Source organism: Prionailurus bengalensis, chromosome D4 (genome assembly GCF_016509475.1).
Source record: "Prionailurus bengalensis isolate Pbe53 chromosome D4, Fcat_Pben_1.1_paternal_pri, whole genome shotgun sequence".
NCBI classification, from domain to species: Eukaryota; Metazoa; Chordata; class Mammalia; order Carnivora; family Felidae; genus Prionailurus; species Prionailurus bengalensis.
The window spans coordinates 57,860,164-57,877,974 of NC_057359.1; the positions used below are offsets into that span (position 1 = coordinate 57,860,164).

Consider the following 17,811-nt stretch of genomic DNA (forward strand, 5'->3'; position numbering starts at 1 on the left):
TTAGCTGTTATAAATATTGCCAAGACCTGGCATTATGATGTGGGCTGTTAGTAAGCTGCCTAAAAGCCCATCAGGGTTCTCATAGGCTCTTTCCTCTAGGGTGTCCAGGCCATTCATGAATTATGACAATTGCCATGTCTTAAATGCAGATTTACAAAGCAGATACTGCTGTTAGATGGGAATATCATGCTCTCCTTGAATAAATAGGATTACTTACAGAAATTAAACATTCCCAGGTCATACAATGTAGCACTTGCTGAAGGCTTCCTCTCAGTTCACTCAGCAGATGTTTACTGACTGCTTGCTCTGTGCAGACATACATGCACGTGAGGACACAATCTGTGCACAAAAAAACTCTAGAACATGGAGGATATGGGATAGTGGCAATGATAAAATTGCTGCATGAGTTTAGAGGAAGGAGGGATCGCATCCTGCTGGGGTTTAAAAAAAATTTTTTTTTATGTTTATTTACCTTTGAGACAGAGTGCCAGCGGGGGTAGGGTAGAGAGAGGGGGGGGACACAATCCGAAGCAGGCTCCAGGCTCTGAGCTGTCAGCACAGAGCCTGACGCGGGGCTCAAACGAGCCGAGCCATGAGATCATGACCCGAGCCGAAATCAGCCGCCCAACCGACTGAGCCACCCAGGCACCCCCTCCCAGGGTTTTAGAGGTGGCTTCATGGAGTTGGTAGCTGATCTGGGCCTTGAAGGATGGACAAGATACAAACAGTGCAGATGGGAAGAAGGGCATCACAGGTAAAGGGAGTAGTGAGAGCAGTTACAGCTGGGAAAACACAGCTGAGGAACAGAAGAGTTGTTTGGATTAGTTTGGCAGTTTGGTTTATCAAAGTATAATAAGAAACATTAGCTGGCTGCACTTTATCTTCTAACCCTCGCAAACTAGGGCTTAATTCACAGTTTCCCAGATAGTGTCGCACATAATCTTTGTCCTCCCACACTAGTGAGGAAGCCAGCCTCATGGAGGAATCAGAAGATGGGCATCCTTGGCTTATTCTCACTTATCTCTTCTGTCCTCAGTATTCCCCCATCCCTCAGTTTATCCTCACTAAGGTTAACAGTGATAAATGTAGCCATTAATTATTCTTTGTGTTGAAATCGAACAGTTCAGCAGTGAGCACAGTAAGTAGTAATTACAAGTTAAAAACAGGTGGCACAGTAATTATGAAACTGTTTCCTGGTGCAGGAAACCAAGGCCTATCCTGCTATCAGTTCAGTCCTAGTTTAATTTGCGTATAGTTTTATCATTGTCATTATTTCTGGAAGTTGCTTGGATTCCCTGCTCATTCCCTGGTCTGTGGAATTCACCAGAAACCTGATTCTCGTTCCTCCATGACCTCTAATAATTATCAGAGATTTCCTACCTGCCTTTCTCTTACCTGTTTTCCTGCCATATCTCCATCTTGGTTCCCTTAAGCCCTCCACAGACCCCCTAACCTCTCCTGTGAGGGTCTTTTTTTCTTCTCCAGTTTAAATCCCACATCTGTACCCCTAGCCACGCATCCAGCTCTCCCCAGATACCTGAGATGGTTCCTCCTTGATTTCTAAAAATACATAAATCCATAAATGTATTTCAAATGCGGGGTTTACTTTTCAGTATTAAAGCAGCTCACATCAGTTGTGAGGTAAAGACTGTTTCAACTTAGGCATGTCCTTGGAGATGTTCAAATGGAACAGAACTTTTGAGATTTCTTTCAAGATATACAGTTATATAACTGTCAAATTTATGAAATGAGCCTGATATCTCTTAGTTTTTACTCGTCCTATTTTATAACCCCCCCCCCCCGGAGGGGTCTTGTTTTATTTTGGCTTTGTTTGCCTTGCTTTGTTTATAAATCTCCACAAGTCTAACATGAAAAGAAATTGTGCCCGCGGTTCTCAGCATGGGCAGTATTAGCATTTTTGGAGACAGTTTTGGCGCTGTGAGAATGCCCTGTACATTGCAGAGTAAACAGCCCTGGTCCCCATGCACTAAATATTAGCAGTAGCTCCCCAAGTCATCATGAAAGCCAAAAATACTTCCACGTGTCTCCATAGTCTCCCACAGGGGTGTGCTGCTCCTGCCGAGACTCACTGGACTATATAGATTCTAAGTTGACAAATAAGACTTCCTTGTACCAGTGAGCACCTGAATGTCCTATTCCGAAATGTCTTATTTGGAGTATACTATTCTGAAAGTAGTGCTGATTTAAAGTAATTGTCTTCTGTGGCATGGTTTTATTCTCCAATTCAAAAAGTTGCGAATTGTTCTATCAATATTATGATGCTTTATTGTTACCAAATAGCTGTTTCCATTCCAACAACCTCTCCTTTTTTCCCCCTCAGTGGGCTCAGTTTGTTGCAGTTATGCAGGCCATCACACAAACTGCCGAGAATACTGTCAAGCCATCTTTCGAACAGACTCTTCTCCTGGCCCATCTCAGATCAAAGCAGTGGAAAACTATTGTGCCTCTATTAGTCCACAGTTAATACACTGTGTGAACAATTACACCCAATCTTATCCAATGAGGAACCCAACAGATAGTAAGTAAAATTGATATATTTCTCTTGTTTCAATCTTTGGTAAAATAATTTGTAAAAAGGAAGTAAATTCTTGTAGATATCTGTAGTCTCGGTCATTTGGGAAACACCAGACTTCCTTTGGTGTTTAGATTTGGCAGATTGGATATTATGGTCACAGCTGAAAGGTACCAAGAAAGATAGAGCTGTCAACGGTATGAGGAAGCAAGCACTCTTTGTTTCTGAGGATGGGAGAATTCATTGGTATGGATATTTTGATAGGAAATTGAGAATTTCAAATGACCATACCTTTTAATCTAGGAATCCCATTTCTTAGAATTTCTCCTTCAAGAAAACTCATAAATTTGCAAAAATATATCTACGCACGTGAAAGATGTTTGCTACAACACTGATGGTAATGGAGAAAAATTAGAAATAACTCAAATACCCATCAATAGGGTATTGATTAAAATTGATGAAATAAATTATATATCTGTATAATAAAAATACTATGTAATCCAAATAAAGAAAAAAGTATGTTTATATAGAAAGTCCAAGACATAAAAAAAAGCAAGTTGTAGAACTAACTGTATCATATGGTTAGTTATATACCTATTCTACATTATGTGTTTTTGTGATGCTTGAATTTTTATGGTGAGCAGTTATTACTTTTATAATAAAAGCATCATAAAAATGAGAAGAAATCCTGATACTTTTGAAAATCAGGGCCTCCTAATGAACCTGCACCTTACGGGTCTTCAAAGTCTCAGCTTTGTACATCCTATAATCCATCTTCTTTATTTAGAGATGAACAAACTTTAAACAATTGACTAATTAACCAAACTGACAAAAGACAAGATTTATAAGCTGGATGCCAGTGTTTTGATTTATAGTGGGATACTGAAAGACTTGTTTTTGTAAACTCAGAAGCAGTGCTATGTGCCCTGTAAGTCCAGCATCTAAAGGAGAGCTCTAAAGCTTATGACGTACTGTGGTGTGGCTGCATGGTGAATATCAGAGGATGAAGCATTTGCCACAAATGATCTTCATTCATTTTAAAGGCAGAGTTATAGAAATTGACATTTAGGCTATACAGGGGTGCTGCTGGAGCTAAGGTGGTAGCAGCTCAAAGTATAAATAAACAAACAAACAAAAACAAAAACAAAAACCAGCAAGATGTTTTAAGGGTAGAAGAACAACCATCTCAAATGTCTATACTGATACATAGGAAATCTGGAAAAGAAAGCTGTCCTGAATACGTTTCTTAAAAAGTCAAAGACACCTGAGGAAACTACTTCAAAGAACCCCTTCTGAAATCTGTAATCTGATTGGAAGTGCTTTTATTTTCTGATTCTTTGTAGAAAATTAAAAGCAGAAGGAAACTGACATTTTGTCACAGTTTGCTATTGTATTATTTAAATTACAACTTAGATTGATTAACTTGTATAGATATATAAGAGCTTTATATCCCAGAATGTCATGAAATATGGTGTTTGTGGTTTTTGCTATTGAAATTATTCCTCTCTCACTCTGCCAAGAACGTAATCCCTTTTAGGCAGTTGTTTCTAGGATGAAATAATTCCAGTTTAACGTATAGTACCTTTTCCAGGAACTTAAGATACTTTACATGTAAGGGCTTCTCAGGTGGAAGACGAGATGACCTTTCATTTATGTAGAAATGATGCCAAAGATCCCATGACTGGGACAGTGTTGAATTCTGGAAATAGATACCTAGTCCACGTAGGTATCTATTTGCTATGCTGCAAAGTAATGGAGAGAAAATTTGGTAGGCCCTGTGTACTGCAGATATTGACATGTGATTGAGTGGCATTGTTTCCAGTACACCACCATGTTCTTCTGTTCTGAGCAGTGTGTGACATAAAATCAACTAATTAAGCCACATGTATTATCCTGAAAACGTAGGTTTATATTGCTGTGACAGAGCTGAAGACCATGCTTGCCAAAATGCCTGCAAGAGAATTCTGATGTCTAAGAAAACAGAAATGGAGATTGTTGATGGCCTCATCGAGGGTTGTAAAACTCAACCTTTGCCTCAGGATCCTCTTTGGCAGTGTTTTCTTGAAAGCTCACAATCTGTTCACCCTGGAGTCACTCTACATCCTCCTCCCTCTACTGGCCTTGATGGGGCTAAATTGCATTGTTGTTCTAAAGCAAACACTTCAACATGTAGGTCAGTATCTCATTTTCCTTTATTAAAACTAGTAGAAAATAGCATTTTAATTCGTGATTTTAAGTGCTAGCAAATGTATGTTATATTCTGGCAGGAGTTGAGAAGATATAAACTCTTTCATCAGGAGTTGAGAAGATACAAACTCTTTTATCTAGCAAATATTTATTGAGTGTTGTTTACAGAAAACATTGTTTTTGAACATCAAGTGCTAAAAGAACTGTGTTTGGGGGTATAGTGGATTAGCACTGGCAGGATAATAAATATTTAAAGATGATGCAATTTGGATTCTACCCTCAAGGCTATCATTAAGTAAGCTTACAGTTTAGAAGATGTTTTGATCTGACGTCTAAGGCATATTTCTCTTTGTTAAATTATGAAACTTTGAACATTAACCAACCTTTTGCATATATTGGTGAATGATCTGGATTGGCACTCATACACAAAGGTAGATAGCAGTGTATTAGCATTCATTTGGATGATAACACTTAGGGATAAAAAATTAACACAAATATAAGATGGAAGAAACAATCTAGAGACAAGAATAAATGGAGATTACTAAGGTTGTGGTAGAACACCGGTGAAATAGAAGTTTGCTTTATTAGGGAGATTTTAGGTGAAAAAGAAGTATATATTACTAGAACATCCTGAAATTAATATCATCTACCAGGAATGAAACAGTCTTTTTTGTGGTTTCTAAATGGAATGGACCTTTAGCAAAAATTGTGCCTAGAGTAGCTCATCAAACTTTACCAAAGATATTTTAAAAAACTGGAAAATATCCAAAGAAAATTAACAGAAGATCTTAAAGAGAAGTTAATTTGGTCCTGTAATTAAGGAAATTGGATTGCATTAATAAATATATTTATGAGAGGGATGCTGAGTAATTCTTTGAATGTCTTTAAAAGAGTTTATGCCCTAAAGCCATTGGAGATTGGAATCTCTGTGTTATCCTAGAAGAACTTCACTGAAAAACACTTTGCCCTGCCTTACCTTGATGTAAGGTTTTGTGGTTTATTTCCATCTTATTTCCTCTTCATGAAACATTATGATTGTATCACCTTATGTGTCAGTTTATGACATCTTACGGTGTCAGTTTGTGTAATTCTTGCTTATATATAGAAAACTAATTCTGAGATGTTATTAAACAGTCTGTCCAAGGTCATAGAAAAAGTTAAGGGCTAGAGAAAGGACTGGTTCCCAGCTAAAAGTACCTACTATAACTTGATCCCGCCTTCTTTATCTCTATGATGTATAAGCTCCATTGAGAGCAGGGACCCGTCTCTCTTATTTACCACTGAATATCCAATGCCTTGAACAGGGTCTAACACAAAATAGGCACTCAGTAAAAATCAGTAGAATGAGTGAACAAACTTATAAAAGTAAAGACATCCTCCTCAAAGGTTTAATAATGAGAGTCAAATAAAATGTGGTAGGAGTGGAGAATTTTTACTTATGAGTTTGTATTTTGGTAGTATTAATTTTTATATTATTTTTTTTACATTTTTACATTTATAAATTTTAAAAATTAAACTAATTTGAAGGCACTTGAGAAATGGTACTGATATTATTTTAGTTATATGCATGTAGTCAAGTTGCTTTGTAATCATCAAGTACTACAAATAAGATTGTCATGTATTAACTACAATAGTATATAGAAGCTTTGGAATTCATAAGCCTTTGCATGTAGACTATCTGGGTGTATCTTAAGGAAGATAAATGACTTTGGGATAATTTTTCAGGGAGAAACTAGTGAACCCTAAGTCTGTAAAGCTTCTTAGGTCTGAGGACCTTGTCACAGTTTTACTACACAGTTTTACTTTATTTATAGGAAGTAAATAAATATAAATATAGGGGAATCTATCTTTGTGGAGGAAAAACTGTATGCCTTATCTTACGTGAAAGGTAAGAGAGGGATCAGAAATGGAAGAGATAATTGTGCCAAGAATAAAGATGTACAAATATAATTAAACATTACCTTTAGCACTGAGCTTTGTAGCAACCATGGCATAAAGGAAAGAGATGGCTAATAGAAGAAGGCTAACACTTTCATGGAAAAGTTCTGCTTATGGCTCTAAATTCTAGGGGATAAATTTTAGTCTTTTGGTTTTTGTACTTTTTTCTTGTTCATATTCTAAACTATGTATTCACTTGGCTCACCTGTGTTTCTATATTTGTGCCTTTGTTTTAGGGAACTGTGCACTAAACTTTATAGCATGAGCTGGGGCAATACACAGAGTTGGCAAGAGTTTGATCGCTTTTGTGAATACAATCCAGTGGAAGTGTCCATGTTGACCTGTTTAGCAGATGTCCGGGAACCTTGCCAGTTGGGCTGTAGAAATCTTACTTACTGTACTAATTTTAACAACAGGTAGGAGCAAATTATTATACATGGAATAGAAGTATTTTATCATTAATTATCTTGTTTTTAAGTAATTGAAAAGACCACTTTACTCTCATTTTTACTCGGATGCTAAGTTAAAAGGAAGTAGCATTTCTTTATTTCATCTTTAAATGCTATATAACCCATCTGATACATCACCTCTAAGAAAGGAAGCACTTCAAGACTAGACTAGACTAGACTAGAGATACTTAAAGCATCTAGAGTTCAAAGAATCTTCTCTGCCTTCAGTCTACCAATCTTACCCACTCCCTTCTACTACAAAACCAGTAGAAGCAATTTATTGCAGAATAAATCACTGTGAACAATTTGGCCCTCCAAATTGGAACCATCCAAATGCCCTCTTGTGAACAGTTTACTTTGAAGGACCTCCAGGGTGGTTGAAGGTCTCACTCAGTGAATTCCCTATTGTATGCAAAAATGTTTTCTTACCTACTTGTATTTTCTTGGGTATCAAGTATGGTCAGAAAAACAAGGGCCCAAAACTGAATGGCTGAACAAGCAGTGAAGAAAACAAAAAGGCATCCAAAAGCCTAGAGAACACCATATCAGAGAAGCCAGAGAGAGTTTCTAAACAAGAGGGGGCTGGTTCTGTGAGCTGCAGCCTGGAGATCAGGAGGGCAAAGAGGAAAGAAGAAGGTTCAAACTAACACAAATCCCATTCTTTTTTTTTTTTTTTTTTTTTTTTAATTTTTTTTTTCAACTTTTTTTTATTTATTTTTGGGACAGAGAGAGAGCATGAACAGAGGAGGGGCAGAGAGAGAGGGAAACACAGAATCGGAAACAGGCTCCAGGCTCTGAGCCATCAGCCCAGAGCCTGACGCGGGGCTGGAACCCACGGACCGCGAGATCGTGACCTGGCTGAAGTCGGACGCTTAACCGACTGCGCCACCCAGGCGCCCCAAATCCCATTCTTTTAAAAGTATTCAGAATATTATTTTGAATAAGAAAATTGAGATATCTTTACAACCGGTAATAGAGTGTTAGCCAATAAGGACTTGGCTTAGAGATTGAGGAAATTTGAAATCTATGAAATGTTTAAATTTAAACTTAGACACATAGTTCTAGCTTGTGGGGACGGTGGAGTAGTTTGTGTCAGACTAATACTTCTACAAGTACCAATTGTGAGCTCTGTACAAAATATTAAAAAACTATTGTTTTGAAGTCATTAGAGAAGGACCAAAAGCAGGAGGCGTAGAAACCACACTGCATAAGAGCCACATATCCAGTTTTCCCTTCATGGGCACTCTCTGTCTCCTTGCCTGGCATAAAGAGTTCATGCAAAAAGCAGCAGTCTTGGGCAGAGGAGTTGGAGATCAGAGCTTGGGACTGCTGGGAGTAGAAAACCCCAGAAAAGTGGGAACCACAAAAGGAGATGCCCCAAAATCTCCAAACTCTCCTTAAATCCTTGAATTTAACAAAGTCACAGGATACAAGGTTAACATACAAAAGCCAATTATAGGGGCGCTTGGTGGCTCAGTCAGTTGAACGTCCGACTTCAGCTCAGGTCATGATCTCGCAGTTTGTGTGTTCCAGCCCTGCGTCGGGCTCTGTGCTGACAGCGCGGAGCCTGGAGCCTGCTGCAGATCCTCTGTCCCCCTCTCTCCCTGCCCCTCCCCTACTCGCTCGCTCTCAAAAATAAATATTTAAGAAAAAAAAGCCAATTGTATTCCTGTATGTTAACAACAAACAACTGGAAAATGAAATTTATTTTAAAAATACAAATTTATACAATTGCATCAAAAAACATGAAATACTTAGGATAAATTTGACAAAAAAATATGTAGGAACTATACATTGAAAACGAGAAAACTTTGCAGAAAGAAATTAAAGACAGTAAATAAATGGAGAGAGCTACCATGTTCATGGATTAGAAGACTCAATATTGTTGTTAATTCTCCTGAAACTGACCTCTAGATTCAGTGCAATCCCAATCAAAATTCCAACAGGCTTTTTTTTTTAATTTTTTAAATATTTTTTTTAACGTTTATTTATGTTTGAGAGAGAGACAGAGTGCTAGCAGGGGAGAAGCAGAAAGAGAAAGACACAGAATCTGAGGCAGGCTCCAGGCTCTGAGCTGTTAGCACAGAGCCTGACATGGGGCTCACACTCGTGAACCGAAAGATCATGACCTGAGCCGATGTCAAACGCTTAACCGACTGAGCCACCCAGGTGCCCCCCAAGAGGCTTTTTAAAATAGAAATTTCCGGGCTAATTCTGAAATTCAAATGAAAATACGAAGGACCTAGAATAGCTAAAAGAAGTTTCAAAAAAATAACAGATTTGGAGAACTTATAGTACCTGACTTCAAGACTTATTATAAAACAACAAAAATTAAAGCAATGTAAATTGGCATAAGTTTGGGCAAATAGATCAGTAGGACAAAACAGAGAATCAAGAATAGACACACACAGTAAACTGATTTTCAACAAAGGCAGCCAGGCAATTCAATACAAAGAGAAACATCTCTTCAGCAAACAATGCTGGAACAGTTGAATATGTTTATGAAAAAAAAAGAACCTCAACCTCTATCTCACACTGTACACAAAAATTAATTTAAGATGGGGTCATAGAACACAACATAAAAGCTGAAAATACAAAGTTTCTAAAAGAAAACATAGATTATTTTAATAATCTGGCTGCAGGCAAAGATTTTATAGACAGGAGACAAAATATACCAATTATAAAAGAAAAAAATTAATGAGTTAAGGTTCAACTGTACACACTTGTTCACCAAAACACACCATTTAAAATTTGAAAAGGCAAGCCACAATCTGAGAGAAGATATTCAGTGTATCGCATGTACACACTCACACACATTTGACAAAGGACTTGTAACCAAAATATATAAATAACTCCTACAACCTCATAATAAAAAATCAAATAGCCCAATTTGAAAAATGGGCAAAAAAATGTCAAGGGTCTTTCACCAAAAAAGACATCAAAATAGCCATTTAAGTATATGAAAAAGTTCTTTGTCACTATTTATGCAAAATGCAAATTAAAACCTCAGTGAGATGCCTCCTCATACCCACTAGAATAGCTAAAATGAAAAGATTAACAGTTGGGGCACCTGGGTGGCTCAGTTGGTTAAGTGTCTGACTTCAGCTCAGGTCATGATCTCACAGTTTGTGAGTTTGAGCCCTGGGTCGGGCTCTGCCCTGTCAGCTTGGAACCTGGAGCCTGCTTTGGATTGTGTCTCCCTTTCTCTTTGCCCCTACCCCGCTCTCTCGTTCTCTCGCTCTCAAAAATAAATAAACATTAAAAAAAAGGGGTTTTTTTGAGTGACAATATGTGAAGCAGGTGGAGCTCTCATACTTTCCTGCTTGGAGTATAAGATGGTTTAAGACCTTTGAAGAGTTTCCTTGCAGTGTCAAGTCCATGACCCAGCAATCCCATTCTAAAGCATTTACCCAAGAGACATGAAAATCTAATTCCAAAAAAGACTTATATAGCAACCTTATTCATAAGAACCCAGAATTTGGGGAAAAATAAATAAAATGTACATCAGGAAGGGAATGAAAAAACATGGTGTGTCCAAACAATGGAATAGTATACAGCAAGGGAAAAGGCCAAACTACTGTTAAACCCCAAAATATGGATGAGTCTTATGTTGAATAAAAAAAGCCCAATACAAAATAAAGGCTTTATAATTCCATATATATGAAATCCAAGAATAGGTAAAAATAATCTATGAGGATAAAGATCAGAAAGTTATTGCCTTTGGAAGAGGAAATTGGCTGGAGGTGGGCATAAGGGAACTCTATGAGGTGATAGAAATATTCTGTATCTTGTTTGGGGCTTTGATTACAGGGGTGAATACAATTTTCAAAACTTACTGAACTCTCAAGATCTGTGCATTATATTCTTTGTAACTTATATCCCAATAAAATATTTTAGCTAAATAAAATAAGTATTTAAATTTTTAAAATTTTGCTCATCAAAAGACACCAATAAGAAGATGAAAAGGCAGGGGTGCCACAGTTGCTCAGTTGGTTAAGCATCTGACTTTGGCTCATGTCATGATACTGTGGTTTGTGAGGTCAAGCCCTGCATCGGGCTCTGTGCTGGTGGTGCAGACCCTGCTTGGGATCCTCTCTCTTTCTCTCTCTCTGCCCCTTCCCCACTTGCATGCTCTCTCTCGCTCTCTCTCAAAATAAATAAATAAACTTAAAAAAAAAATTTTTTACAAAAAGAAAATGAAAAGGCCAACCACAAACTGGCAGAAAGTATTTGTAATACATATATTTGAAGCAGGACTTATATCCAGAATATATTAAGAACTCTTATAACTCAACTTTTTCTAAAAAGGGCAAGTAGCTGGAAAGACACTTCACAGAAGAAGATACCTGAATGGCCAGGAAGTGCATGAAAAGGTGTTTGACGTGACTGGTCATCAGCAAAATGCAATTTTTAAAACTGCATCTACAACTAAAAAGACTGACAAGCATGTAAAGCGACTGGAACTTTCATATGTTGTGGCTTAAAGTCTAAAATGGTGTGACCACTTTGGAAAACAGTTTGGCAGTTTCTTAGAAAGTTATGACCCCAAATGCTCTTTGTAGGCATGAAGAGACATGAAAACTGGAAACAAAACTTTTTGTCTATAAACAGGTGAATGAATAAACGAGGATTTCTCAAAGTGTGGTCCATGGTCCCCAAGCCCCATGAGATCAAAACTATTTTTTATAATAACACTAAGCTGTGATCTGCTTTTTTCACTCTTGTTCTCACAAGAATGAACAGTGGAGTTTCCCCAGTGCCGTAAGACACATGATGTAATTGGGGCGCCTGGATGGCTCAGTCGGTTAAGTGACCAACTCTTAATTTCAGCACAGGACGTGATCTCACAGTTCATGAGTTCAAGCCCCACATCAGGCTCTGCACTGACGGCGTGGAGCCTGCTTGGGATTCTCTCTCTCCTTCTCTCTGTCCCTCCCATATTCTCTCTCTCCCTCCCAAAAATAAATAAGTAAACTTAAAAAAAAAAAAAGACATGTGATGTAACAACAGATTGAGGTCAAGAAAAGATATGAAAATCCAGCAGTCTTCTATTAAGCCATATGTTAAAGAGATTTTCAAAGCTGTGGAATAGTCCTATTCTCACTAATTTTAGTTTTGCTTTGAAAAATATAGTTATGTTTCACAAAAACATTATTTCTTACATGTAATGGGCTTATTATCCTTTTAAATGAATTAAGAACTATGAATCAAAAGATCTGTTTTGATTTATAATGTCATAGATATTGGTGATTGTAACCCACATAAACAAAAGCTTTTTGAGAATGCAGTAATTTTAAGAGTGTAAATGGGTCCTGAGATCGAAAGTTTGAGAACTACTAGGATAAACAAATTGTGGTACATTTATTAACGGAATGCTACTCAACAGTAACAGGAAACAACAACTTATGATATACATAACAAAGGTAAATCTAAAAAAATTGTTCAGCCAAAGACACCAGACCCAAAAGAGCATATACAATATGTTTCATTTATATATAAAGTTCTAGATAAGTATGAATGGAGGTAGCCTCTGGGGTATAGTCAGTGGGGAGGGCATTGACTAGACAGGGACACAAGGGAGCTTTCTGACATGATGGAAATGCTTTTTTTTTTTTTGTCTTTTTATAAATTATACCTCAGTTTTTAAAACCTGGACTCATTATTTTGTAATATGAAAGAAATGTTACAGTCTAGAGATGATAGTCCCATACAGAGTGTTTAAGTTTTTAACTTTTGTTAAAAAGGAAAGATGCAGTCAAAATCTTAATGTGTCTACATTGAATCTCCATACATGCAAAGCTGATATCCTTTGATACGTCATAGGTACGTTCTTTAAAAAAATCAGGTTTTCCTGATGCATTAGTATGTCGGGATTTTACCCATATCTTCTCTCTAGAAAATAATTGCCTCTCGATTCTGGCCTTTTTGCTTTTCAGGCCAACAGAACTTTTTAGGAGTTGTAATGCTCAGTCAGATCAAGGAGCCATGAATGACATGAAGCTGTGGGAGAAAGGAAGCATAAAGATGCCGTTTATCAACATACCTGTTCTTGACATTAAGAAGTGCCAGCCAGAAATGTGGAAAGCAGTAGCTTGTTCACTGCAGATTAAACCTTGTCATAGGAAATCCCGGGGAAGTATTATCTGCAAGTAAGTTTCTCATAATAATGACTCTCCAGTCCTGGTTTAGACCATGATCTGAACCACAGCCTATCTTTAGAGTTTTCCCTCCTACCACTTCGTTTGCCCATCACCCCACATGTCAAGTGCTTTCCTACTTTTTCCTCCTCTGCTTGAATTACTCTTCCATCTCCACTTGCCCACTGCCTGTGTTTCTTAGCTCCTCTCAAATGCCCATCATTCCCGTGGAACCTTCCCATATTTCACCAGCTAATAGTAATTTATCCTTACTACAAATTTTTATAGACCTTTATCTGAACTTTTCTTATGCAATTTAGTTCCAGAAACTTTAGTGAATACCTTCAATACACAATTCTATTTTTATATTTTATTTTGTATACTTGTCTTTTTTTTAATGTTTATTTTTTAAGAGAGAGAGAGAGAATGAGAGTGGGGGAGGTGCAGAGAGAGAGGGAGACACAGAATCTGAAGCACGCTCCAAGCCCTCTGTCAGCTGTCAGCAAAGAGCCGGACATAGGGTTTGAACTCACCTACCGCAAGATCATGACCTGAGCCAAAGTCAGACGCTTAACCAACTGAGCTACCCAGCCGCCCCTATACTTGTCTTATATTTAGTTAGACTTTGCTCTCCTTGAGTTTATTCTTCTTTGTGCCTCCTTTTTCTTGTCTCCTCTTTCCTCTTTTTCTCCTCTTCAGTGATTAACATAATCCTGACACACAATAGGTGCTCCATAAATGTTTGATGAGTGAAGGAATTAGTCAATGTAGTCATCGAGGCCTGTTTCTAGTAAACATTTTGTGAATGGTTTGCTTAGGAGATCTAGGATGAAGTAAAGAGGAAAGCTGCTATACTGAGTGAAACCAAAAGTATTGGCCACATAGTAATCTATGCCAGCTGATCTTCAATCATCTATTTTTCCAAAAAACTTTCCTAAAGACCAGGTTAATGTCCACCCCCTAAGATGTTGGTGTGCGTCTTGGTGCTCCTTGGAACTTGATGACTGATTGAAGATTATTTCAACCTTAAACAGAATCCAGATCAATTCTCTGGCATGACCTGGGGATCACCTGAGTAAGGGGGAAAGTGAGGGGTAACTTAGGCAACAAGCTAGAGGCAGCCAGTGGGAAATTTATAGACTCAGTATGGAAAATTTATAGAAAAGGAATCAAATCCCTTTGGAGGACTGAGAAAATTTTAAAGTAGTGTACTTCCAGTTGTTACAGGCCAAACACCTTAATGTTGATAACTAAAAATATATTTAAAAAGAGAAAGGGAGAGAAGGAGGAAGGGAGGGAGGAAAAAGCAAGCAAGCCTAAGGTCCTAAAAGAAAGGATGGATGATTTTGCAAAAAGCCTTAGTTTAATTTCCTTTCAAAGAAGGGACAAGTCACATCAATACTAGTAACTGTATGAGTGTAAAATTTGAGCAAGGCCTTTGATCTCAGATAAGAGAAAGCTACAGATGCTTTGATACTATAATACATTACTTACTACTATGCAACCTCAGGTCTTCTATGACTCCTGTTTTCTTTTGCCGTTACTTTGATCTAACCAATTGTGAAACATTGTTATGAAAACTTACCTTCTGGAAAGCTTCAGAAACAGGATTGATATTGATTAGACAATATGAGGAGGTTCTTGAACCCCAAATTTGTGTATATTTTTCTTTTTAAGATCAGATTGTGTGGAGATTCTCAAGAAATGTGGGGACCAGAACAAATTCCCCGAGGACCACACAGCTGAAAGTATTTGTGAGCTTCTGTCACCTACAGATGACCTAGAGAATTGTATACCTTTGGATACATACCTCAGTAAGTACTTTGTTTTTTTAGATTTCAAAGACTTCTCCCTTCCATCTCTGCCCTTCATGTTTGCTTTGGATGAACATCTGTCTGTTGAGAATATGTGGTTTAATGATACTATCTCAATGGCAGACTCTTATCTTATTTGCTTGGCCTTTTTGGCCTGAAAAGAATTGTCATCTTAAAATATATAGGCACAAGTGATTATCTTATCAGTCTGAGGAAGTCATAAACTATTATCAATCAGGAATTCTAAGTAGTGAATTTGGAGCCAGCATTCTTAGATATGGGGCCAGCTCCATATCATTGCTGTCTCCTTGCCATGATTTGTCCAGGAAGTGAAATTTCCCCAGGGAATCTTCAGCTTTTTGTCATCAGAATATTAGTGGACCAGAGCCAGGCATTGGCTGAGACTGACCCACCAAATAGGGAGTAAGAAATGATGGTCTGGGTTAGTACATAAAGGTGGAACTTTGTCTATGCCGAGATACTCCTGCCAAGAGCCAAGACAAGAGCTAGAAGAATAAGTTGGTATCTCATTGAGGGGTCCTGGAGCTGAGCTTCTTGGCAGGAGGTGACCATGTGTCGTGGAAACCAGAGGGATGATGAGTAGAACCCATAAACACACCAAATGCGATAGTCAGGGTAAGGAAAGTGTCTGTGCTGCCGCCAGGGGGCATTCGTGCCCCGAGCTGGCTGGAAAGGCAGACTTGGATCCAGCTCCTAATTTTTTTGTTTTCCTGTGTCAGATAGGACTAAGTTCTACCGCAAATAACAGAAAAACAGGTAGAAGTAAAAGAAAACCCAGAAATAAGTAGTCCAAGGCTGTTACAGTGGCTCCACCATCCAGAGTCCAGGCTCTTTTGCTTTCCATGCCTTCGTTAGTGCTTGGTTTCCATCATCAAGGTTACTTCAGGTACTTTATCGTCACAACATGACTCCTGGAACTCTAGCCACCATATCCTAGTGTAAGGGAAAACCACCCTCGCTGTAAGGGAAACTGAGAAAGATGATCTTTTTAGCTGTGGGCCCATTGTCATGCTAAGCAAAACTGGAATTCTATTATTAGTGAGCAGGAAGAAAAGAGTATCCAAATCTGTTAGATTTGCAGCTGATGATATCAGCCACACTTTCCTAAAGCCAACAAACTATGTCCCTCAGCCTTCATGACCAGTATAGCGAAAAAGAGAGCCTTGGCCAGAATCTAGACCTCTGTGACTTCGAACAGATCACTTCTTTCAGCCTCAGCTTTGCTGTTTATAAAAGGATTGGGCTGGATGTGATGAACTCCAAGAACCCTGATACCTTCATTAGCTAACAGTCTGAGTCTGGCCTAAAACCAAGTAAGCAAAACTAATACCTCCACAAGCCTAGACCTTATTAGAGCAGTGAAATATATGTGCAGAAGGAAAAAGGTTAAAGAAATGGTTTTTTTTTTTAAGTTTTAGTACTCTCTTTAAATATTACATGAGACTCTTCCTTAGTCATTATTTCACAAGTTAACAAATATAATCATGGTACAGCATCTATCTTACCATGGTGAGTTATTATAGTTTATGGTAAAATGTGCCAAGTTATTCCTCTTAGGCATAAGCACCTGTTTGAACACCTTACCCAAAGTATACCAGTCATTTTCCATCCCTTTATACAACTTATTACCTATCAGTAGGTGCCTTTTTTATTTATACGCACGAAAACACATGTGCACAAGTGTTTAGAATCTTGTCCAGCATATTGTAGGTACCCAATAAATAAACAAGTGAATGAATGTATGTATGTTTATGCTAAATTCACAAATTATCAGAGAATCTGTGTGTTTTAATAGTTTATTAGAATCAGGCCTCACTTTATGCTCATGAGCTCTCCATTTATTAAAGTCATAGTTAATTCAGATAATTTACAGACCTCTGTTACCTTTTGGGGTTGGTTAAACTGATCTGTGTTTGGTTTTTCAGGGCCTAGTACTTTGGGTAATATTATAGAAGAGGTCACTCATCCCTGTAACCCAAATCCTTGCCCTGCTAATGAGCTCTGTGAGGTAAACCGGAAGGGGTGCCCATCTGGAGATCCCTGCCTTCCATACTCTTGTGTTCAAGGTAAGAGGTAGATGGGTGTGAGTGTAGGGTGGGTATGGATTTGTGCTGCTGGTGTTTCTGTATAGCCATTATCTTTGGAGTGAGGTTGCAATTGACTTTATTTTCAAAATTATGTTTTTCTATAACATTTGAGGTTTTCCCAATAAACACGTGTTAGTTACATAGGCAGGAGAAGACAAATACAAATGTAATTTTCAATTATTTAGATTGTGAACTGACTCTCATAATGAGTTATAGGGTTCTTGGAAACAAAAAAATAAAAAACCTTGAGCCAATTTTTATAAATTCTCTGCCATGTTGTAACATTTGAGAAAATGTACTGCACGTTGTGATTTTGTCTTTGCTTTGCTTTAGTTATAAGGAGAAATGGCATACTCGTTGGGATGTACCGTTATCTCTGAAAAGCTTAATGTTTTATTGAGATGCATATGATTTTTTTTAAGTTTATTTATTTATTTTGAAGCGGGGAGAGACAGAGAGAGGGAGAGAGAGAACCCCAAGCAGGCTCTGCACTGTCAGCACAGAGCCTAATGTAGGGTTCAATCTTACAAACCTGTGAGATCATGACCCGAGCCGAGATCAAGAGTGGGACACTTAACCAACTGAGCCACCCAGGTGCCCCAAGATACATATGATTTTAAGACTGATTTTTTTTTTTGAAATGCA

At 37.9% G+C, this 17,811-nt stretch overlaps 1 protein-coding gene across 2 annotated transcripts in view; it reads left to right on the forward strand.

The window, feature by feature from the left end:
* The window catches only part of RECK (reversion inducing cysteine rich protein with kazal motifs), an 87,863-nt gene that overhangs the window by 33,784 nt on the left and 36,268 nt on the right, over positions 1-17,811 (forward strand). For both annotated transcript variants that reach the window (XM_043567335.1, XM_043567336.1), the window contains 6 exons: positions 2,342-2,539; positions 4,439-4,706; positions 6,895-7,074; positions 13,044-13,256; positions 14,922-15,058; positions 17,005-17,145. In XM_043567335.1, the coding sequence (XP_043423270.1) occupies positions 2,342-2,539; positions 4,439-4,706; positions 6,895-7,074; positions 13,044-13,256; positions 14,922-15,058; positions 17,005-17,145 (1,137 nt within the window). The remainder of the gene's footprint in view (positions 1-2,341; positions 2,540-4,438; positions 4,707-6,894; positions 7,075-13,043; positions 13,257-14,921; positions 15,059-17,004; positions 17,146-17,811) is intronic.